Source organism: Triticum urartu, chromosome 5 (assembly GCF_003073215.2).
Source record: "Triticum urartu cultivar G1812 chromosome 5, Tu2.1, whole genome shotgun sequence".
Taxonomy (NCBI): domain Eukaryota; kingdom Viridiplantae; phylum Streptophyta; class Magnoliopsida; order Poales; family Poaceae; genus Triticum; species Triticum urartu.
In genome coordinates, this window is record NC_053026.1 from 174,342,443 (window position 1) to 174,366,486 (window position 24,044).

At 44.1% G+C, this 24,044-nt stretch overlaps 1 protein-coding gene and 1 pseudogene across 2 annotated transcripts; both read right to left on the reverse strand.

Annotated features, from left to right (window-relative positions):
- Positions 1–722: 722 nt before the first annotated feature.
- On the reverse strand, positions 723–16,849 carry LOC125506893 (annotated as a pseudogene).
- Positions 16,850–18,595: 1,746 nt separating this feature from the next.
- LOC125508298 (wall-associated receptor kinase 5-like) lies at positions 18,596–23,340 on the reverse strand. Of its 2 annotated transcripts, XM_048672957.1 has the most exons (5): positions 23,105–23,340; positions 21,074–22,904; positions 20,531–20,974; positions 20,097–20,246; positions 18,596–20,025 (listed from the first exon to the last, which is right to left on the reverse strand). In XM_048672957.1, the coding sequence occupies exons 2-5, from the start codon at positions 21,996–21,998 to the stop codon at positions 18,800–18,802; spliced, it is 2,745 nt and encodes a 914-aa protein (XP_048528914.1). In that variant the 5' UTR covers positions 21,999–22,904; positions 23,105–23,340; the 3' UTR covers positions 18,596–18,799. The 2 variants fall into 2 exon arrangements, with proteins under 2 accessions (XP_048528914.1, XP_048528913.1); XM_048672956.1 differs by having other exon boundaries at positions 21,074–23,340.
- Between the last annotated feature and the right edge of the window lie 704 nt (positions 23,341–24,044).

Genomic DNA, 24,044 nt, shown 5'->3' on the forward strand with positions numbered 1-24,044 from the left:
ATGGCGTCATTTGACAACTTTCTTCACGTCAGATGTGATCCACTAATTATGGCAAGGCCGGCACAGAGAAAATCATGGGTTCATGCACGACCTACATTACTTGCATGCAACAGAAAAACTGATAAGGAATATATCGTGTGCAGGTTCATGCCTATATCGAAAGTCAATCAAACAACAGCCGCGCCTCCCAGCGCACTTCCACTGCACGTCGTCCACCTCGCCGCAGTACAGCGCACGTCGCCTACCTCGCCGTTGCACCTACGGACGTCGCCGCCGATGGTTGCTGGCCGGTCCGCTCGGTCCGGCCCGGGCTTCGCCGCCGCCGGTCCGGTCCCTAAAAACAAGACCGCCGGGTTGGTCGGTCCGGACCGCCGGTGGCCGGTCCAAACGCTGGCTCGGTCAGGGACCGGACCGGCCCGGACCGTGTCCACCCTGATGGTGCTCAACCTTGTCCTCCCATGTGGGTTTTGCCTCCAGATCTTTAGCCAAGTTTCTCGGATCATAATAATCAATTTTCATAAACAAGTACAACTCCAACCAATGAACTCGTACAATTATCTGGAAAGAAATGGACTTACAATAACAATCTTTGCACATTGTTTTCTCCTTCAATACAACTGCACGCAGAGCTTACAAAGGTGGAAACATAATCATCTATTATTGCATCAGTTTTCAAAAAAGTGAAACAAAAACATACATTATTATGAGCTCAACATACAGATCTAGCGTGGAAGGCTAGCAGATGCCATGAACTCTTCCTCCAAGCTATAACAGCCTCCTGACCGTATGTCAGCTCTCTCGCCCAATCCCATCGCAGAAGATTGACGAGCAGCTCTACATCTTCGAGTTACTGTACTTGGTTGTATTTGCTCTTCATTTCTTGTGTCTGCTTGATGTGAGTTCACATAATTTGTTCGTAAAGTCTGCAGTTCCGTCTCCACTTGTTTCATGGTGGGTCTTTCTTCGCCGTGGAGCCTCAAGCATCGCTCTGCCAAAGAGGCGACACTGTTGATCTCTTCCTCAGTTGCCTCCTCTAGGACCTGGGAATTAACAATACTTGTGATTCTTCCCTCGTTGAAACTCCTGGAGAAAAAAGTTGGACAAACTCTTGATTGTGCCTGATTCACTTGTGAAAACAGGTTTCATTCTGAGAAGCAACTCCACCAGTACCACACCAAAACTGTACACGTCGCTCTTCCCGTTCAGCTGCCTGGTATGGAAATACTCTGGATCTAAGTACCCAAATGTACCTTGTACATTCGTAACAATGTGTGTTTGATCGATCGGAACCAATCTAGAGGCACCAAAATCTGAAACTTTAGCTGTGTGGTTCCCATCCAAGAGTATATTTGAGGATTTTACATCACGATGGAAGATAGAAATGGAGGCTGAAGAGTGGAGATAAGACAGAGCTCCTGCTGTTTCGAGGACAATCCTTAAGTACTCACCCCAAGACAAACAGAGATCATTACTTGCATCTGCATGAAGAACTTCAGACAGTGAGACATAGGATACATAATCATACACCAGCAGTGGAACCTCAGTTTCAAGACAACATCCAAAGAGCTTCACAATATTTCTGTGATTTATCTGCGAGAGGACTGCAACCTCATTAATGAATTGACTGATCTCACACTGCTCAATGATCTTAGACTTTTTTATTGCAACGACACGCTGATCAGACAATATGCCTTTGTAAACCATGCCATGGCCCCCACGGCCGATGATACGTGTAGGATCAAAGTTGTTTGTTGCCTTCTCCAGCTCTTCAAGCGAGAAAATCTTAGTATTCCCATTTGCGGTTTCATCAGATGATATCAAAGTTTCTAGGAGAAGACCTTGGTTCTTCCGGAAATAATTTTTCCGTAGCTGCTTTTGAACATTTCTTTTCCATCTACGAATGAGAAGTACTACACTCAAGCTCAGTAGTAGAATGCCAAAACCACAAAACAGCCCAATAATTATACCTGCAGGCATTAAGCTGTTTTAGGTTTCTCTTCTAGCTTGTCAATCGTAAAAATGTAACGATAATATAGTCTTACCTAAGAGTAGAGGCTGTTTTGTCCTGCCACAACTGAAGCTTCCTTTGGTATTATGGCAAATCTCTCTACATTTGTTTGGTTGAAGGCATTCTTTAATATCTGAAATTAACAAAATCTTGATAAGACGTGTTGATAAAATATATAACATGGAACAAACCACATCATCACTCAGTTAACATAAAACAGTACATCAGCCAATTAAATGAAACCTGGCGACAGGAATAATAAAATAAACTAGAAATAGCAAACAAAATCACTAACAGTAACTTGCAATATATTTTAATAAACGATAAAGCTAAATTCCTGCTGACTGTAGATTTGCAACAGATCCGCATGCTCTGGATGCCATCCGTTTTAGATCATACGACCATCACGCTCCAAAATGAGAGTTCGCTGATATTACAATTTTTTTGCCACCGCCTAGTGAAAGATAATGCTTCGCTGGCTCCCCGCCCGTGCCGCAAACCGCTCCATGGCATCGCCGCCGTCCTCCCGCTCACCGCGCGCCCCATCTCCCCGACTCTGCCTTCTCTCCCTCGACCAAGCACTCCTGCCTCTCGTCTTATCTCTCACCTCGCTCCATCCTCCCCTCATCTCTCACCGCCGGCACACTCCTGCCGCTTGTCTCCACGCGGCCAAGGATCTGACAACGAGGTGGAAGGAGGCGAGCATTGGCGGAAGGAGACGGGTGCTGGCGGGATCCTCGGGTGGAAGGAGATGGGCGCTGGCCGGATCCTCACATGGAAGCGCTGGCGGCGCTTCTCAAAGGAAGGCTGACGAATCACGGGCGGCAGGGACTTTGGCGTTGTGGTTGAGTTGGGAAGCACACTAACTTGATTGAAGGGACAATTCGGTGGCTTGCGGCAGCTTTCGAGTAGAAGTCGAGGACATCCATCTTACCTGGACGGCCGTGTGTACATGTGTGCAGAATTGTAGATGCTGGGCACTTCCTTCCATCTCGCTGACGATGTGTGTATATGCGCACAGTGAATGCATTACTCTAGTTTTTGACAAATAATGCTTAGTATCGATACTAGTTGAGACGAATTTCGTACTAGTGGTTGCTAAATGATGTTTACTGCTAGTATTAGCACTGAATTTAGACAGTACAAAATTCCATCCTACCCTCTAACCAAACACCGAGACGGAACCACTTCATTCCATCTCATTAGTTGTACCAAGCATAGAGATGGAACCGTTTCATTATAGGGGAATTATTAGTAAAATCTAACTTCCGAATGTTCGTCACATAGGGATAGATCCAAACGAAAAATCAACCTCACGAGTGACAACGCAATGTAGTGCTTGATTAGTAGTTAAGTTGATTGTGTACATATGTAAAGGCGGATTCTGCTTCCATTCCATATGGATCGAGGTGCCGCTGTCCTCGAGTGATTTTTTCAAGAAAAATTAAGGCCTGAATCTCATATGTTCTTGCATGTTTTCCACAGATTTTTTAAATGAAAAAAAATGTTGCAGTCAGTGAGAATCAAACCTAAGTCCTCACATGTGGTAACTTTGACCCTAAAAAAGTTGTTAAAACATTCTTCGATGACTATTGTTGTGAATAGCATGATAATTTTCGTATCGCACATCTGATAACTTTACATGCAAAAACAGTGTTAACTTTAAACCGGGGATTTTTTTTCTGTTGAAAACATACCCCAGTAATTACTGTGTAAATAACATGATAATTTACACATGCAGAGCTGATATCTCACTTACAAATGCCATGGTAACTTTTGACCCTGGGATAAACGATTAATTCTAGGCTCGTTACCATCAGGACAACTCATTGCTAGTGATTAGATTTAGGTTTAGCTACCTTTTATTTTTTACGAATGCAGTGCATTTTTGTGGAACGGGCAGGATTTTCTTTTTGATTTTTTCTGGATCTTGTCACCGGTCATAAACCGTGTAACGTGGTTCCTTTACAATTTTTGGGCTATTTTTATTCGCTCATTTTCTAACAAAAAAAATTATATTTTTGTCACTTTTCTTTTGTCTGTTGCGAGAAGATTTTTATGGAGGCACAAACAAGTTGTTTGAAATATTTCCGCAAAAAAAAAGTTGTTTGAAATATAACTCGGTAATTTTTGTGTGAATGAAATGATAATTTATGATCGTGGACATGATAACTTTAACTCAAGGAAAAAAGTTCACAACCCGGCAATCTCCATGTGGATACATGGTAATATAAGCATCGCAAACTTGTTATCTTATGTACAAACACCACACAAAAATTGACCTAGAAAGAAAGTTGTTGAAAAATATACCCCTGGTAACTTCTGCATAAATAGCATGATAAAATACACATCGTGTACCTGATAACTTAAGTACAAATAACACGGTAACTTTGACTGCAGGGAATTTTGTTTTTGAGAACATGCCCCGGGGTGGGTGAGTTGTTGAGAATATACCAACTTCCATGTTAATGCATGGTAATACAAACAACATGGCTGATAACTCACGCACAAACATCGTGATAACGTTTTTGACCCAAGAGAAAAGTTGTTGACAAACGTACACGGGTAACTTATATGGAAAAATAACATGGTAATATACGCACAATAGAGCTGATAACTTACTTAGTCAAAGCATTGTAACTTTGCTCCGGGTTGAGGGAGGTGAGGAAGTTCTTTGAAACCATACCCTCTCCCGATAATTTCTGTGTAAATAGTAAGGTGATATACGCATCGTAAACTTGATAAAACTCATGTATAAACACCGTGGTAACTTTTGACCGCCGGGGGATGAGGTTGTTTGAAAACATACCCTCGATAACTTGTGTGTAAATAGCGTGGTAATATACGAACCGCGGGCGTGATAACTCACGCACAAACACCGTGGTAACTTTACCCCGGTAAAAAGGTTGATGATAACTCATGTGTAAATAACATGATAATATACACACATCAGAGCTGATAACTTACTTAGCCCAGGGTCGGTAACTATTTGTATGAAAAAAGGTCATCGGAACATATCAACAAGGGATCCTGTTTCATAGGTCTCGTCGCGATGGATTTTTTTTATGTGACGAGTTTTCGATCGGATCGACGGTTTGAGCTATAAAATATTTTGAAGTTTTGAAACAGGGGAGAATCTACGATGACATCAGATTTTTTTTTATCTCCCTCCAATGCATGCACGCATGTGCATGTGAAGAGAAGGTTAAAGGAATCATTTTCATGGCCGGTAATTTTTTGTGTAAACAACATGATAATTTATGTATCACAATCGTGATAACTTACTTAGCCTGGACGTGATAACTTTTGACCCAAAAAAAATTCGTCGGAACATATTAATATGGGATCTTATTTCGAAGATCTCGTCGCGACGAATCTTTTATATAAAAAGGGTTTTTCAATCGGAGCGACGGTTTAAGCTACAAAACATTTTGAATTTTTGCATTGGAAAAAATCTTTGATGACATTATCAATTTTGTTTTTCTGCATGTATATAATTAGTAGATGCTAATTAACTGCTAGTGGACAGTGGACACACACAAGAAAAATAAATTAAGATGAAGTTAATACATGCATGCATGCAAGCTAGGAAAGGGAGGCGTACGAATCTGTTGCTTAAATTCCAGTCAACTGGAAGTTAGCACTGTCCTTTAATAAAACACTCCTAATACATCTGTACAATTTTATTTTAGAGAGTTAAGAAATAGATAGTAACAATGGGGGAGCTAGGACTGTGAGAGTGAAGAGAGAAAGGATAGAGGGAGTACCTTGACAGCCACCTTGGACGTATGGATTTCCTTGGAAGCCCTGCGAGCATTTGCAGCGGTAACCAGCAGAGAACCATTCAGTGTTTACTTCTACACATGTGCTGTCAATACTGACACAAGCATATCTAGAACTATTCTTTTCGGCCTCTGCGCAACTTAGATTAGCAGCAACCCACAGCAAAGAGGAGAATCGTGACTGTAAATATGTAAAGAGTCCATCTGCAGCGTAACGGTCCCGCTGTAGCTGATTGGTGATGTTAATGGCCCCTTCATGAATATTTATGTCCCTGACCTGATCATTCCACAACATGAGGTCAGCTGACGACGTCATATTTGTGCATTTGAGGTGGAACTGTTTGTGTGCAAAGCAACCCTCTTCTAAGCCAAATGGGAATGGCACACTAGTGTTACCACACTTACGGGTGCAATCAGCCCTGCTTATAATTGGATTATACCCTAGTTTGATCAGTGAAAAGTTAGCATGTATCAATGTGTAAAATATACTCCATCTGTCTGGAAATACTTGTCGGAGAAATGGATAAAAAATGGATGCATCTACAACTAGTACGTCTAGATACATCCATTTCTCTAACAAATTATTTCTAGACGGATGGAGTACCTAACAGCCCCTGTAAATTTGGTCACCTGATTAGGAAGAAAGGTTACCTTCATCTTTCAAGCAGCCATGTAGAATGTATGGGTTGCCTGAATAGCCAGTGCTGTAGATGCAGCTGTAGCCAAGTCTTCTGTGGATGCACTCCGCATCTTTGATGTCACAGTAATTTGTTGTACTGTCGCTGCACTCAGCATGCTCGCTGATGCAGGCATAGCTTGTCCTGTTTTGCTTGGCAGCAACACAGGTGGATTGATCAACTATCTGCCACGATAGCAGAAAGCCACCAGGCCCATCAGTAGTTATGCTTATTCTATCCCACAGTTGAGGGGTCTGGTTAGAGCGTGGATCAATGTTGCTTTTGCCATGGTTGTAGACAAATTGGAACTAAAAACCGACGTTATCATAGCCATTAATGGCAACGCGACAACATCCGAATGTATTTTTACAGTTGTACATAGCCACCTTCTCTGGGGTTCTTGGATCCAGACACGCAGTGCGGCATATCAACATGGTGAAATTGTCTACCACAGAGTATACCTCCAGGTCACAACTGGTGATGTTTAGAACAATGGACTCAAGAGAGAAGGACCTCCTAGGTGGTTTCAAAGAGAAGTTGTAGGCACTGACACCAGATTTCATGGGGATGGTATGCGATAAGGAGGCCTCGATGTAGTTAAGATCATCAAAGAGGATCACCTGGGTGATGCCGTCGCGCAAGAACAGTCTGGGGGGATGAACGGTGTCGTTGCAGGTGAGGTTGAAGTCAGGACCCCGGGAACACCTGGATCCGATGCCGAAGGGGTAGCCACAGCTCGTTGGGCAGCCATCGAGCGTGCCGGCATGGGATGGTTGCGCCCAGTTCCCCTCAGGGTTGTGCTGGCCTATTACCACTCCGGATGCCAGCGTTGTTGGCTTTCCTAGTGGAAATATCAGCAAGAGAGATTCAGGTCAATATCAGCAAGATGCCAATCATCGATCTACAGTTCTACACTACACCTTGCACTAGAGAGATTCAGGTCAGGCAGGAGTGCCCTCTCTTGTAGTTGCAGGTACCACTTTCATGACTGCCTTCCTTACTTCATATATATACCAATGGTTACGAACATACAGTTGACCCAAGGATGACTGGAACAGGATTCGTGTGGATGCGGATGTGGATGTGGCAGTGGTGTGCTCAATATACAATGTGAAGAAGATGACCATGACCTCATACTCCATGCCGCAGGAAGACATCAGTAAGTCAGTCCAGGGCCAGTCTATGTCTATTCCTAACAAAACCACGTTACACATTTACCTTGTGGATTTTGTGGGTTTCCAAAGGTTTCCTCTGCACAAAGAGAGGAAACAAATGAACACGCAAACTTGCATCATTTTTTTTTCAAATAGGGGGAGCTCCTCGGCCTTTGCATCAAAATGATGCATACGGCCATACTTATTAATAAGCAAATAGGTTCAACACAAGTTGTCATGTCTAAAACAAAAGAATGAAAAATGCTCACAAAGAGAACAAAAAGAAAAGTAAAGCCACAACCGGCTGGCATAAGAAAGATAGAAAAACTAATTGTCTATCCTATTACATAACCGCCATCCAAACCGGTTGAAAATAGCCCGAGCTACCATCTCCCATCAGATAGATCCAGTAACCATACGCTTCCTGGCCTTCGTCGGAGTGAGTAGCGACCACATACGGATCAACGCAGTGGCTCGGAAGATAACCTGCAAAAAATGAATGTTTGTTGTTCTGTTAAAGACCAAATCATTTCTGCAGTTCCAGACTGCCCATAATAAAGCACATACTCATACACGAATGTGTCTCACTGTTTTGGAATCTATCCCGTCAAGTCACGTCCCAAATAACGTGCTGCTAGTATTGGGAGGAGTAATATTAAAGGCTATGTGAACCGTCCGCCACAATTTTTTTGCCAAAGGGCGTCAAGAAAGAGGTGTTTGATGGATTCATCCCGATCACAAAAACTACATCTTGTAGATCCTGTCCTGTTGCGTTTTGCCAAGTTGTCCTTTGTTAAAATGACTTGTTTATGTACAAACCACATAAACACTTTAATTTTCAAAGGTACTTTGACTTTCCAAACATGTTTCGAACTAGGAATAGAGCTAGAGTTGATAACATCCAGATACATGGATTTTACCGTAAACTCTTCATTCCTAGTTAGCTTCCAGCATAACTGATCGGGCCGTTGAGAAAGCTGAACATCCATCTGTCTTCTCACGCGATGGAGCCAGACTTCCCAACGGTTTCCAGCTAGCGTCCTCCTGAAGTGAATATTGAGTGGAGTGGACTGAAGTACTGTTGCAACGTAAGCGTCTCTTCGTTGAACAATGCTATAAAGCGAAGGATATTGAAGCGCGAGTGGTGCTTCCCCTAGCCATGTATCCTCCCAAAATCTAGTAGTGGTACCGTTTTCAACTATAAACTTTGTTCTATTGAAAAAAACTGATTTAACTCTCATCAGTCCTTTTCAAAAAGGCGAGTCCGTCGGCCTCACTGTCACCTGAGACAACGTTTTGAAATGAAGGTACTTATTACGCAGAATCTGCACCCATGTGGCCTCCGTCTCTACAGATAGCTTATACAACCACTTGCTGAGAAGACATTTGTTCTTCACCTCAAGATTTTCAACACCTAGACCCCCTTGGTCTTTCGGTAGACAAATAATATCCCATTTAGTGAGTCTGTATTTTCGCTTTAGTTCATCACTCTGCTAGAAGAAACGTGATCGATAGAAGTCAAGACTTTTCCGAACTCCAACTGGTACCTCAAAAAAGGACAAGAGAAACATGGGCATACTCGATGGTGAACCTCACAAGAAACTCAACTGGTTGGGAATGGCATCTTCAGTCTCCAGCTCCACTGATAGCTTGCAACCGAGCTAAGTGAATCCATCACCAAGAGCATAGACAGTAGTAAAAAATCTAAACAGACAGTAGCTAAACCTATCACCAAGGGTTCCTGTGGATGTGATGTGTGCTTTCATTGATAACATGTGAGAACAGATGATGACGACCCTCGTACATGCCCATGTGGACGTGGCAGTGGTGTGCTTGATACAATGCATGCGAAAGAGATGATCATGACCATGACCTCGTACGCCGTGCCGCAGGAAGAACTCAGCAAGTCGGTCCATTAAAGGGACCAGTCTAAAGTCTGTTTTTGATAAACCGCGTACGGAGGAAATCAAAGTTGAGAGGAAACAAATGAGCATGCAAAATGACAGCATGAAAATGGACAACCACACAAAGAACTCACCAGCAGTAGGTGGGGCATCGAGAGAACGCGGGATCGTACCATTAAACCTGTTGTGGTCATCCTGCTCGTCAACAACGGAGGCTAGCTAGAAATCTTCAGTACCCACCTAGTGGAGGCAACACTAACTGAATCCATCACCAACATTAGCTACTGTGGAACCACAAATTAAATAAAGAAAATGTAACCATTGGCAATGAATTTATAGGTACAGAAGCAATCAAACCAATAGCTCCAATTTAGGCCTTGGAATTCATGACCTGCAGGTCAAGAATGAGGCCCTTCTCAGTAAATGGTTATTTAAACTTCTTATCGAGGATGATGTTTGGCAAACCATATTGCGCAACAGGTATCTAGGCCAAAAGGCGGTATCCCAGACATATTGAAAACCTGGCGACTCGCATTTTTGGGTTGGCCTAATGGTGGCAAAGAAACATCTCTTTCACTTTGGGTCTTTCGCGATAAAGGACGGGTCGGAGAAGACATCTGGCTAGGCAATGCTAGTCTCAGAGAACAATATCCAGCCTTATATAACATCGCTCGCGATAAGAATAATACTATTGCGCACGTGCTCGGTTCTTCCCCGCCGAATATTTCGTTCAGGCGGGATTTGATTGGCCCCCGACTTGTGTCATGGCATAATCTTTTATCCCGGCTGGATTCAATTAACCTGACACAAGGTCGGGATGTATTTCGCTGGAACATTACTACATCAGGGTCTTTCACAGTAGACTCTATGTACCGTGCACTCACGCATTCTGAGGTACCAACGAGTAATAATAAGAAAATTTGAAAGTCTAAGATTCCACTAAAAGTGAAAATCTTCATGTGGTATCTTTGTAAGGGAGTTGTGTTAACGAAAGACAACCTCGCACGGGCAACTGGCGAGGGAGTAAGAAGTGTTCTTTTTGTACTCATGACGAGACAATCAAACACCTTTTTTTCTAATGCAAGTTTGCACATTCTACGTGGTAAGTCATTCAAATAGCGTCAAATTTGTATCCGCCCACAAGTGTTGCCGATATTTTTGGTCATTGGTTGGACGGTATTACAAATAGGTTCAAAACGCTAATAAGGGTGGGAGCGTATGCCTTAATTTGGTCGCTTTGGCCATGTAGAAATGATTTGGTTTTTAATGACAAAAATTCTTCTCCTCTACAGATTATTTTCCGGTGTACGCACTCGCTACGTACGTGGTCTATGCTACAACGGCCGGAGTATCAACCGTTGTTCATGGCGGTGTGTACGCGATTGGAGCAGGTGGCTACGGAGATTTTTTCCCAACATGGTTGGCAGCATAACCTACGGATCGATCCACCACCCTCTTCGACATAGGCATAGTGTCGGTCTAAAGGACTCTACTGTCGCTGATTTGTCGATTTTTATTCCATGAATTTTTGTCAGACTTTTGGATTTGGCTGTGTGCATTTTAGTTATGCAAAGGCCGGGTGTTACTTATAATGCTCTGTATCCGCTTGATGCTACATTTTGAGATAATAAAGTCGCCCTTTATCGAAAAAAAGTAGCTCCAATTTATAGATAGCTAACTTAGCAGAGTAACAGTAACTAAACTCGTTCCCCGGTTTTAGTTGGTGTTTGCTTAAGCTCCAACCGTGAGCACAGAGTAAACATTCTGGTCGCTGGAGATAAACTACAGAAACTGAATGTGATAGTGCAAGTTTGTTCCAGATGATGATAAGGACCCTCGTACCCATGTGGATGTGTACCTGGCTGTGGCAGTGGTGTGCTTCATACAATGTGAAGGAGATGACCATGACTGTGACCTAGTACGCGGTGCCGCAGGAAGACCTCAGCAAGTCGGTCCATTAAAGGGGCTAGTCTAAAGTCTGCTCCTGATAAACCACGTTACACATTTGGCTTGTGGATTTTCTCGGTTTCCAAAGGATTGCTCTACACAAGAAAGGCATTACCAACATAGAGATGAATCAAAGCTCATGGAAAACATAGAGAGGGAACAGATGGGCACACAATTTACAAAATGAAAATGGGGAACCACACAATTTACATGGTCCTCTTTGTCTCCAATTTACGTCCATTCGGGGCAGGAAAATTGACACGTCCGTCCGCTTGCGGTCGTACGGCCATGGGTGCACTCAACTGGCACGGCTCGTCCCAAACCGTCCAGATTTGTGGACTTCGATATTTTGCCCAAAAAACAAAATAAACTTGCAAATAATCCAGATTTGTGGACTTCGATATTTTGCCCAAAAAAAATAAACTTGCAAATAATACGAAAAACATAAAAATAAACATGAACGTCCATACATCCATAGTACCCAAGTTTAACACAGGTCTTAACTAACTAAAACATAAGAGAAGACATTAAAAAACTAGAAATAGGCCCCACCGGTGGCCGCCGTCGTCTTCAAGAGCCGTCGTCCTGCTCGTCGTCGTCGCCGGTGAGGTCCACGAAGGGAGGTGGCTGCCAAAGATGGGCTGGTGGCCCCTAGTAGACCGGAGATGCCGGTTGTGCCTGCACCACCTCCTCCCATGACTCATGCTCCTGCTCTGGTGACCGAGGCGGCATGGCTGACCATGGGCCGACACCCACTGAGTCGGCCATCTCCGGCGCCGTGCACGACCAGTTCCACCGCTGGCCCACTAGAGCAGGGTTCCACATGGGGACATGTGCAGCCGCTCATGGGCACTGGAGGGATGGGCACGCGGTCGGCGGAGAGATGCCAGTTGTTCGGCAGGTGAACATCTCACCACGAAAATGGCGTCGCCATCTCCCAGTAGCGCTGGCAGACGTCGATGTGGATGTACAGCATGTCCCGATGCCCGGCCGGCGGCGGAGCGGTCTCAAAAGCTAGCGGAGCAGGTGGTGCGGGCAGCGAGGACCTGCTGGAGCGGCGTCGACCATAGGAGGAGCCGGCCTCGTGGTCATGCTTGCCCTTTCCGATCCAATGCCAGCTCTTCATGGCGGCGGCGATGAGGTGGACGTGTAGGACGCGACAGCGGCGGCTAGGGTCTTAGTGGGATAATTAGTGAAATAATTAGCTAGGTAGGTTGGGTGGGGTTGTACCGCGGAGCTGGTCACACATGCCACCACATCATCCCACTAATTATTTCTCTTAAGTCTTAACATGTATGAGAATTATTATTCATACTCTTTCAACATGCACACATGCCACCTCATCATCCCACTAACTATTTCTCTTAATTAAGTCTTAACATGTATGAGAATTATTATTCGTACTCTCTCAACAAGCACACATGCCACCTCATCTTCCCACTAATTATTTCTGTTACATCTTAACATGTATGAGAATTATTGTTCGTACTCTCTCAACATGCACACATCCCAACTCACTAAACATGCCACTTCATCAAGCACACACATTATGTTTCTCTTTACATGCATGAGAAATGCTACTTATGTTCTATATATATGTTCTTTATGTTCTTTATATGCACAACTTTATAATTATCGAACACAATATATTATATTTATTAGAATTTTAATTTAAATTTCATCAAATAATATTGCAACCAATCCCCAGAACAACGCACGGGGTGTCATCTAGTTTATCCTATTTCGCGGGTTGGGGGATCCGCTACTTATCCGTACACTCACTTAAGCCAATGTCAGCCTGTTCTTTTCCTCCGCTCATGCAACCTATGCAGGGCGGAGGCGGCGGCCGATCTACACCTTTCCGGCAAGGGTCCCCTTCTCCCTTCGTTTTGTTGCAGCGATGATGGGAGGGAGCGGGGATCCCGGTGCTTCAGCTTGATGGCAGTAGGGCTAGGATTATTTAGGGTTTGGTCTTCAAATGACAGTGGCGAGACGATGGCATCATCATTGGAGTGGAATAAGGTCTCCAAGTCTCTTGCTCGATCTGATGATACCTCTTTGTGTCATCGGGAACGTATGGAGGATGGTGTGATTTCAGATCTAGCTTTTTCTTTAGGAGGTTTGTCTTAGTGGCGTTGTCCTACGAAGCAGACAATGTGGTTGTGTGTTTCAATACTCCAACTCCAATTTCAACCGATGAAAGTCTCCCGATCTCGACATCGTTTAGGAGCTTGTGAGATTTGTGTTGTCCAAGTCCGCCTAATTGGATCTAGGGCATTCTAACTCTCCATTGTTTTCTTCTCTGTAGCGGCAATTTGCTACGTAGATCGCGGTGGACAGCGTCTTTAGGTCTACATCAACGACTTATAGGCCACTACATCTTAACATGTATGAGAATTATTATTCGTACTCTCTCAACATGCACACATCCCAACTCACTACACATGCCACCTCATCAAGCACACACATTATGTTTCTCTTTACATGCATGAGAAATGCTACTTATGTTATATACACACACAACTTTATAATTATCAAACACAATATATAATTTTTATTAGAATTGTCATTCAAATTTCATCAAATAATATTGCAACCAATCCCCAGAACAACGCACGGGCTATCATCTAGTTTATCCTATTTCGTGGGTTGGGGGATCCGCTACTTGATCCCTACACTCACTTAAGCTCATGTCAGCTTGTTCTTTTCCTCCGCTCATGCAACCTAGGCAGGGCGGAGGCGGCGGCCGATCTACAACTTTCCGGCAAGGGTCCCCTTCTCCCTTTGTTTTGTTGCAACGATGATGGGAGGGAGCGGGGATCCCGGTGCTTCGGCTTGATGGCAGTAGGGCTAGGATTATTTAGGGTTTGGTCTTCAAATGACGGTGGTGAGACAATGGCATCGTCGTTGGAGTGGAATAAGGTCTCCAAGTCTCAAGGTCTCCAAGTCTCTTGCTCGATCTGATGATACCTCTTTGTGTCATCGGGGAACGTATGGAAGATGGTGTGATTTCAGATCTAGCTTTTTCTTTAGGAGGTTTGTCTTAGTGGCGTTGTCCTACGGAGCAGACAATGTGGTTGTGTAAGTCTTCCGATCTTGACCTCGTTTAGGAGCTTGTGAGATTTGTGTTGTCTAAGTCCGCCTAATTTGATCTAGGGCGTTCTAACTCTCCATCGTTTTCTTCTCTGTAGCGGCAATTTGCTACGTAGATCCAGTGGACAGCGCCTTTAGGTCTACATCAACGACTTATAGGCCACTACTTGTACAAGTTCCTGAGTTCAATATATTTGCTCCGCTCAGATAGAGGCCGAGAGGAGGCAACGAGCTTTCTCATGACGCGTCACAAGTGAATGCAGGAGAATGAAGACTTCACCACCCCCATATTTTCGACATATGTAAGAGTGTTTTTGCAAGGGTTTGTATGTTGTTGATTGATGTTTTCTTTTTGAATCTTTGTTTCGTTTGGTTTGTGATAAAAAATAAACCAACATGTGATTGGATGGTTAGGAGGGCAGTGTTACCAACAATCCTCGAGGGATCAACAATTAGGTTTGATGCTTTGGTGTCTCATAAAGAAGAAACCTTATTTCAATGGGAGACGATAGCGAGATGGATACGGAGGGCGTGCATGCGTTTATAGGGGTGAGTATATGTACGCGTTTTGTGAGAGTTTGTGGTTGTACTATGTTTGTCAAAAAAATGCTTCAAGTAGTCACCTTTTGTTTGTGTTTGCTATTTCATTGATGATTACAGCTTCGCAAGGGCATGGCAGCTAAAAAAAGGTAATGCTAACTGGCGAACGTTCGCTTAAAAATGACTCCTAGCGAACACGCTCATAACATTTAATCGAGATCAAATGATGACAGTTTTCTTTTTTAAATGACTTCTCTACTGTGAAATTGTCATGCTTGTCCGAAGAAATTGCCGCCCCCTACAACTAAATTGCCATAAGAAATGTTCGCCAACTAAGAGGGTCAAAAAGAGCTGTGAGGCTGTTGCCTTGTAGTATAAAGTCAAAAAAAGGGTAAAAAAAGTGTTGTTTTTTGAACATCAGTACAGACACAAGCGCTCATATACACACGCATACACTCACCTCCTATGAACGCACACACGCATATCCTACCCCTACTAGAAGAACGCCCGTGCGTTGCAACGGGGCCACATTAACTTTAAGAGTTCAATATTACGACATTGGCGACCTTTTTTACCATCAAATCCTCACACACACACAGACACACACTCTCCCTCCCTCTTCCTCACTCTCTATCCCCCTCTCCCTCTCTCTCTAACACACACATATCCATCTTATTGGTTACGGGACCATAATCCATTTATTTCACACATACACGCTAGTGCATAAAAATATGGATTATGTGTATTATATTTGCCACCAGAACTGAGGGAATTAATTTCACGTAAATCAACCAGCCACAGCTCCAAGAATACGCGGACGAGGTGGCTCGGGTCGGCGTCGGCGCCGTCCAGCGCGGGCCACGGGCCCGCTTCAAAGTGCACGTGCAATGCACGTCTTCACAAATATTATAACCAGATGTGAGAAATCACATGCATAGAAAAGACATTCTGATAGCAATCCAAATACCATACTCAATTGAATACCTAACCTGGACAATACTCTTATTTCTATGCGCCAGAAAAAATGGAAGAGCAAAGCTAAGTATGCCTACATACGCTCAGATTATATATAAGAATCTTGGGTGAATAATTGCAACAAAGCACTAAGCAGCGATAAATTTAAATAAAAAATCCATTAACTATTTAGGCCGCAGGCTTGTTACAACATAGAGAGATAGGAAAATGTCACCTCCAGTAATGTAGCGCAAAGGAGTGGAACGAAGCATGAATGAGCGGTTGTCTGTTCTTCTCCATGTACATGGATCAGCAGTAGAGGCCAAGTATATAAGTACTTGACTGAACTCCACTCTTCGTGTACGGAGAGCCATGTCACCTTCTCACCGCTGCAGCATGGGAGGACGGCTGGTTCACGTGACCCTCCAGTTGGGGGATCCATGGTGGCTGACCGTCGAGCTCAAGGCAGAGAAGTTGAGGGCAGCAGTGGCGAGATCCATGCCGGCCAACCGGGCGAAGAGGAGGTCGTCGGGGAGAAGGACACATCGGCAAGATCTGGTCACCACGCGACCTGAAGAGCAACAGTGATCTCCACAAGCTGTAGGCTGACGGCGTGCTCCATCCCTTGCGATGGGGTGACCATGGCGGTGGCCACAGCTCCTCATGCTCGCCTCGATCTCGGCGACACACCCTGAGTGTAGGAGGTAGCAACGACCTCGACGAAATCATGGCCTCCATCCTGGAACGCATGCATGAAGGACCTCGGCCCCGTCGCTACTCCTCCCGCCATAGCCGCACGCGGCAGCAGACCGTGGGTAGGAGGGCAGGCGGCGTCGCCTCGGCTGACGGCAGGGAGCAGCGTTGATTTCGGGTACGTGGCATCGCGAGGACGGCCGCGGCCGTGGGGAAGCACCCCGATCATGCTGCCAGGCCAATCCTTCTCCTCCGATCCCCTATCCCCGAAGAATGCGCCGCCGCCCCGGTCGTGTTGTTTCCATATGCCATTTTTTCCTGTACCTAAACAAACGCGGGCGAGTGGATGGCAGAGTTTTGGTCCGCCCTCTAAAATTGCTAAATGCACTTTTGGTGAGGAGTATTGTTAATAAATGAATTCAATCATGTCGCTCTAAATAAATGGATTCAATCATGTGACTCTAATTACTTTGGATTGTTATGTGCACACTAAGCGGGGTGCAGTTAGGAAAGAAAATGTTTTCTAATTAAAGTGATTGAGTGATTTAAGGTAAGGTTAATTAATTTAGATTTGATTTTTAGTGATTGTTAGTAAAGTATGATGCGTCTTTAAAATCTTTTATTTGTTTCCTTAAAATCTATTATTTGTTTCCTAAAGAAATTTGCAATAATGGAAGATATCGGTTGATTTGGATAAGTTAGTAAATTTAGATCCGTGATTGCGTGCGCGTTTGGAAAGTGCTGATTTGCAAAGAAAGAGCTGAGGGGTAAATAAACCGGTGAATAAGAAACCAGCATCGAAAAAAATCTACGACGATTAACCTACGAAAAAAAACCGAACGAAAGTGGTGGGACGAAAAAAACCTGGAAGCGAGACTACCAACTGCTCCATTAGGAGTAGAGATGAGCACCTCCGAAAGACTGAGCCGGCATATCATCTTAAAATTTACGAAGTCACCGTAGGCACCTCGTCGTCGACGGGAACGTCTCCTCCCACTGAATGCGCATCGCCGAAAATTCTGAAATAAATCCAGAAATAAATGCGAGCACCAGGATTGAAGCTACACTTTTTTTTTGACGGGAAGTGGAGTTACACTGGACAGAGCAGGAGAAGAACGTTCGAGCATGGGCCGCATTATGGGCTTCGGCCCCAGGAGGGAAAGCAAAAATGAGGGCCCAACTGTTGCTAAAAAAAAAGAGGGCTCAACCCAATGCGGGCGGCGACCACATTTTTCTCTCTGTCTTCCTCCACCACGGCGGTCCAATCGGCCGGCGCCTCCGTCCGCCGTCTTGCTCCCCCGCCGCCGGCGCCAGTCTCGCCATATGAACCGCCGACCTGAGACACAGTGCCGCCCCCACCCCCCACACCCCCGACTCTTCCCCAGACACACTACACACCGTCGCCGATTCTCCCCACGCTCCCGGCTTTCAGTTGTGCGGTTCTGCTTCTGCATCTAAGCTTGGCATGAACTTCCTGTCATGATAGCAATCCTTTTCCCTTGATTCGAGATACAGGTTGCCCCCACGCCTGAGATCGTTTTGACATCCTCGATTTCAGCATACAACTTTATGCACCCAATTCTTCAGAGGCCTCTGCTGCTGTCTGACATTGAGGCACAAGTTGGAGAAGCGAGAGCGAGCAATGTAATGGGACCCAAAGAGGTACATTCTCCTTCTGTTTGCCGAATATTTGCGCCGAGAGAAAAAACTCAAAACATATATTCGTATTAAAAGAGGTGCCGAGAAAGCATAGCAATGTACCAACGGTGGCAACGACCAGAAAACAGGAGTGCTCAAAATCATTCTACCTATATAAGCGTATGCCAATAATTCACTCCACGTCTCAAGGTAATAAAAACCAGTCTACCTATATAAGCAAACAAAATTCCAACCGAGAAACTGATACAATCATGATGCCTGAAATCATCTGGACATAAATTGACTTAGTATTACAACACCAATCTAACTAGCCTGTAATACTGGTCCTAGCAACACTTCACAAAACAGGGAAAGAAATTATCCATTATTATGAACTACACAATTTCATCTAGCGTGGTATGCTAGCAGATGACATGAACTCTGCCTCCAAGCTATATCGTCGTTGGCTTTCTCCTGACAGTACAGACGATTGCCGAGTAGATATAGTCCTTCGAGTTAACGGCCTTGGTGGCATCGGTTCTTCATTCCTTGGATCTGCCTGAGATGACTTTACCCGTTCCGTCTGGAGAGTCTGCAGTTCCGTCTCCACCTGTTTCATGGTTGGTCTTTCTTCGCCGTGTAGCCTCAAGCACCGCTCTGCCAAAGAGGCGACAGTGTTGATTTCTTCTTCGGTTGCTTCTTCGAGGACCTGGGAATTAACAATACCTGTGATTCTTCCTTCATTGAACTCCTGGAGAAAATAGTTCGACAAGCTCTTGATCGTGCCTGATTCACTTGTGAAAACAGGTTTCATTCTGAGAAGCAACTCCACCAGTACCACACCAAAACTGTACACGTCGCTCTTCCCGTTCAGCTGCCTAGTATGGAAATACACTGGATCTAAGTACCCAAATGTACCCTGCACATTTGTAACAATGTGTGTTTGATCGATAGGAACCAATCTGGACGCACCAAAATCTGAAACTTTAGCTGTGTAGTTCACATCCAAGAGTATATTTGAGGACTTCACATCACGATGGAAGATTGATATGGAAGCTGAAGAGTGGAGATAAGATAGAGCTCCTGCTGTTTCGAGGGCAATCCTTAAATAATCACCCCAAGATAAAGAAAAACCATCACTTGCATCTGCATGAAGAACTTCAGACAGTGAGCCACTGGATACATAATCATACACCAGCAGCGGAACCTCTGTTTCGAGACAACATCCAAATAGCTTCACAATATTTCTGTGGTTTATCTGAGTGAGCACTGCGACCTCATTGATGAATTGACTGATCTCGGACTGCTCAATGACCTTAGACTTTTTTACTGCAACGACGCGCTGATCAGACAATATGCCTTTGTAAACCATGCCATGGCCCCCACGTCCGATGATAAGTGTAGGATCAAAACTATTTGTTGCCTTCTCTAGCTCTTCTAGCGAGAAAATCTTAGTATTCTCAGTTGCAGTTTCATCAGATGATATCAATGTTTCTAGGAGAAGACCTTGGTTCTTCTGGAAATAGTTCTTCCGCAGTTGCTGTTGAACATTTCTTTTCCATCTACGAATGAGAAGTACTGAACTGAAGCTTGGAAGTAGAATAGCAAAACCGCAGGATAGCCCAATAATTATACCTGCAGTCATTAAACTTTTTTAAGTTTCAGTTTTATCTTGTCTATCATAAAGATGACAATAATAATGTTACCTAAGAGCAGAGTCCGCTCTTTTGTCCTAGTACACTGCATTTTAAATGGATCATACTGTGTCTTGTAAGGACATTCAGTACAATTGAAGCTTCCTTCTGTGTTATGGCAGATCTCTTTACAACTGTTTGGTTGAAGGCATTCATTAATATCTGAAAATAACGAAATCTTGATAAAATGCATCGATAAAATATATAATATTGAACAGAATACATTATCCAGTTAACACGGAATACAGACATAATCAATTCAAACGAAATGTACATGAATGATGAAACATAATAGATATCCCTCCAAAATAAGATGAAACATAATAGATACAGAGAAGTATTTTCAGTGTACAATAATAATGCATCATAATTGTTTAAATAACACATGTCTTTGGATATATTTGTACAACTTCAGTTTAGAGAGTCTAGAGATAGATTGTGACTACCTCGACAACCACTTTGAACGTATGGATTTCCTTGGAAGCCATCTGAGCATTTGCAGTGGTAACCCATGTATGCTTCTCCAGCGTTTACTTCCATACACTTGCTGTTGGTACTCACACAAGCATATCCAGACCTATTTTGTTGGGCTTCTATGCAACTTAAGTTAGCAGCAACCCATTGCAGAGATGACCCAGATCTAACAAAAAGACTGTTCTCTAGAAACATCTCTACTGATTCCGGTTCGGTGAAATTTATGGTCCCTGCATCAACATTTATGTCAATTACCTGACGCCCCCACCAGAAAACAGTTGATGACGTCACATTTGTGCAGTTGAGGCGAAACTGGTCCCTTGCAAAACAACCCTCTTCAAATCCAAATGGGAATTGCATACTAATGTTACCGCACCAACGAGTACATCGAGCTTTGCTCTGAACTGGATTATACCCTGATTGATCAATAAAAGGTTAGCACGTATTCCAATTCCAGTCCCAAAATAGCTAACAGCAGTTGTATATTTGCTTGCTTGATTAGGAAAAGAAATTACCTTTGTCACTAGAGCAGCCATCCTGAATGAAGGGGTTGCCTGTATAACCTTGGTTACAATTGCAGTTGTAGCCATTGCTTGATGCGACACCTACATCGAAGCACTCTGAATGCTTGCTGATACAGGCATAGGCCGTCCTGTTGTGCATGGTGCTAAGACAGTTGGGCTGATCCACTATATTCCATACCATATCACTCCCATAACTAGTTATGCTGATTCTATCCCACAGTAGAGAGGTCCCGTTAGAGTGTGCTCGGCCGTTACTTCTGTTTTGGTCATGGACAAATTTGAGCTCAACAGTGTCGACAATGCTGTCCATAACAAAGCGACAACATCCGATGCCGTTACAGGTCTCCCTAGCCCCTGTCTCTGTGATCCCATGGTCTGGGCATGTAGTCCGGCAGACGCGCATGGTTGTGCTAGCATTTCCCTTGACCCAGTACACATCCAGATCACAACCGGTGATGTTTAGCAAGGTGTGCAAAAAGCTGAAGGACTTCCCAGGCGGTTTCAATGTCAAGTTGTACACACGGACACCTGATTTCATGGGGATGGTACATTGAAACATCGTGTAGATAAATCTTCCAGGGTTGTACGTGGAAATACCATCTGTACCAACTACGATGTCCTCGATCACCTCGAGGATGCCATCGTGCAAGAAGAGTTTGGGGGGCTGAGCAGTGTCGTTGCAAGTGAGGTAGAAGTCAGGCCCACGGGAGCACCTGGATCCGATGCCGAAGGGGTAGTCGAAGCTCAGAATGCCACAGCTCTTCGGGCAACCATCGAGCATAGCAAGTGATGGAGGCGCCCAGTTCCCTTCGGAGTTGTGGCTTGTTACAACTCCAGATGCTAGCGCAGTTAGCTTTCCTAATAACTGGAGTACCAACAAATGGAGTAGTGCATAGATCACCGGCAAGATGTCCATGATCTACAGGCACAGCTCCCAACTTCGCTCAAGAAATTCAGGTCAGGCAGCACTGCAACTTTGCAGGTGTGGGGATTCTATTAGGGGGAGAATATATGGGCATTTTTATAGTGTATACAGCGTATGTCTCAGGGAATTTCTTATCAAGTCATGCCAGCTTTGATTCTGCATACTAATGGTTGCATAGTTGCACTTTGATTCCTGTGGATGTGGCTGTGGCTGTGGCTGTGGTGAGTTTGATGCGATGTGAAAGTGAGATCGCAATGGCCACATTAAATTACGCAGCTACTTTTCTTGTGGCTATGCTGCAGCTGATCTTGTAAGTCAGTCAATACCTTTTGGCTTTTGGTGCAGATAATTCTAGCCCAAGTAAGAAGACATGCATGAGGGGAGAAAAAGAAAAGTAGCAACTGATTTTGAGACTTGAGAGGACGTTGATGTGGTTGATTTGGCCACATTATAATGCACTGCTACCTTTTTGTGGTTGTGCTGCCTCACAGCGACCTCGCAAGTCAGTCAATGCTGCCTTCTTGTGCGGGTTACTCTAGACCATCAAATGGGTCATTGAAAGTCTTTGACAGCCGGCTCATTTGTTCTCAGAATAAACCGCACTGCATCATCTGGCTAAATAAAGCTTTATGCTTCATGGAGAAAAGGATTACTGACGTGACAGGAATTTCATGCCAAACTTAATTACTCCAGTCCCACGCAACCAGTTGTTGAATGCCATCCTGCTCATCAACTGTGACATCCTGCTAGCAATGATCTTCAGTCCGCGCCTGGTCCCGAGTCGAGCTAAGTGACAGTGACTGAATCCATAGGACCATGGCTGGTGCTCGTTTTACCTGTGACCGAGGTTAAAAACTCTACCCGCTGGAGATGAATTTATAGATTCAGAATGAGCACCTGTACATGGATACCAAGTAAAACCAGTAACTCCAATCTATAGTAGATAAACTAACTGAGCTAAGTAACAGTAACTGAACTGTTAGCTGTTGTTCGCCGAAGCTGCAACCGAGGGCATCACAAAGTAAACAAATTCTAATCGCGCGAGATCTCGTACAGGCACGGAATAATCTAGTGAAAGAGTAACAGGAAACGAGCACCTGTCGATTCATCGGAAGAAGTGAAGAGAAACCCAATGAGAGATGGCTCGATCTCTTCTCAGGATGCATATCGCTCCTGGCTCTCACGCCCACGCCGCGGAATGGTGGGCGGAGACTGAAAGTTAGGTTGGTGGGGGAGCAAGGAGGCGGAGGAGGTGGCGGCGAGACGGCGCCGGCGGCGGGAGGAGGAGGCCGCGGTGGGGGAGGAAGAAGAAAGAGAAGAAACTACTGGTCGCCGCGAACTGGGTTGGGCCCTCGTGACTTAGTCCTGTTTCCAAGCCGAGTATTGACCAAAGCCCATACTGCAGTCCATAGTCGGGCTTCTCTTCTAGGTACCATTTTCATTCTAAAAAGAATATATTCAGGAATCGCTAGGCAGGGCATCTCTAAGTGGTTGTTTGGTTACCATGTTTTTAGATTCAAACATTTTTTAATATTCATATCTTTTAAACTGTAACTCAATTTTAACATGTTATACATGAAAATTGATTAGAAAAATGTGCAGAATATGAATATGATGTTATTTTTACATGTGAATCATTTTTACATGTTGCTTAGGGACATATTCAAACACTTCAAAAATATAATCATATCTTTCAAACCCCAACTCCAATTTTAACATGTTATATATTAAAATTGATTAGAAAAATGCGTAGAATCTAAGTATGATGTTGTTTCACATGTTAATAATTTTTAAAATGTTTTTTAGGATGCAACATTAATCAATAGTGTACGACCTGTTTTTTTCGTACCGGCGCCGATTCAAATTAAAAATGAACACCTCAACAAAAACAAAATAAAGATGAAAGAAACTATCTATGATCATGCATGTCCGTCGGCGAGAGCGGGAAGAAGGATAAATGGCAAGACTGATAAGATGCCATGTTGAAATAAAGGACATCGACCTATTGGGGTCTTTAGTCATGGTTATTGTGTGGTA

Bases quoted from the DNA above. Each gene is read 5' to 3' on its own strand.
- LOC125508298 (XM_048672957.1), bottom strand. From the start codon at position 21,998: ATGGACATCTTGCCGGTGATCTATGCACTACTCCATTTGTTGGTACTC. The intron at 20,975-21,073 runs GTAATTTCTTTT...TTGATCAATCAG, and splicing joins TGGCTGCTCTAGTGACAAAG to GGTATAATCCAGTTCAGAGC. The intron at 20,247-20,530 runs GTAGTCACAATC...CGTTATTTTCAG, and splicing joins CGTTCAAAGTGGTTGTCGAG to ATATTAATGAATGCCTTCAA.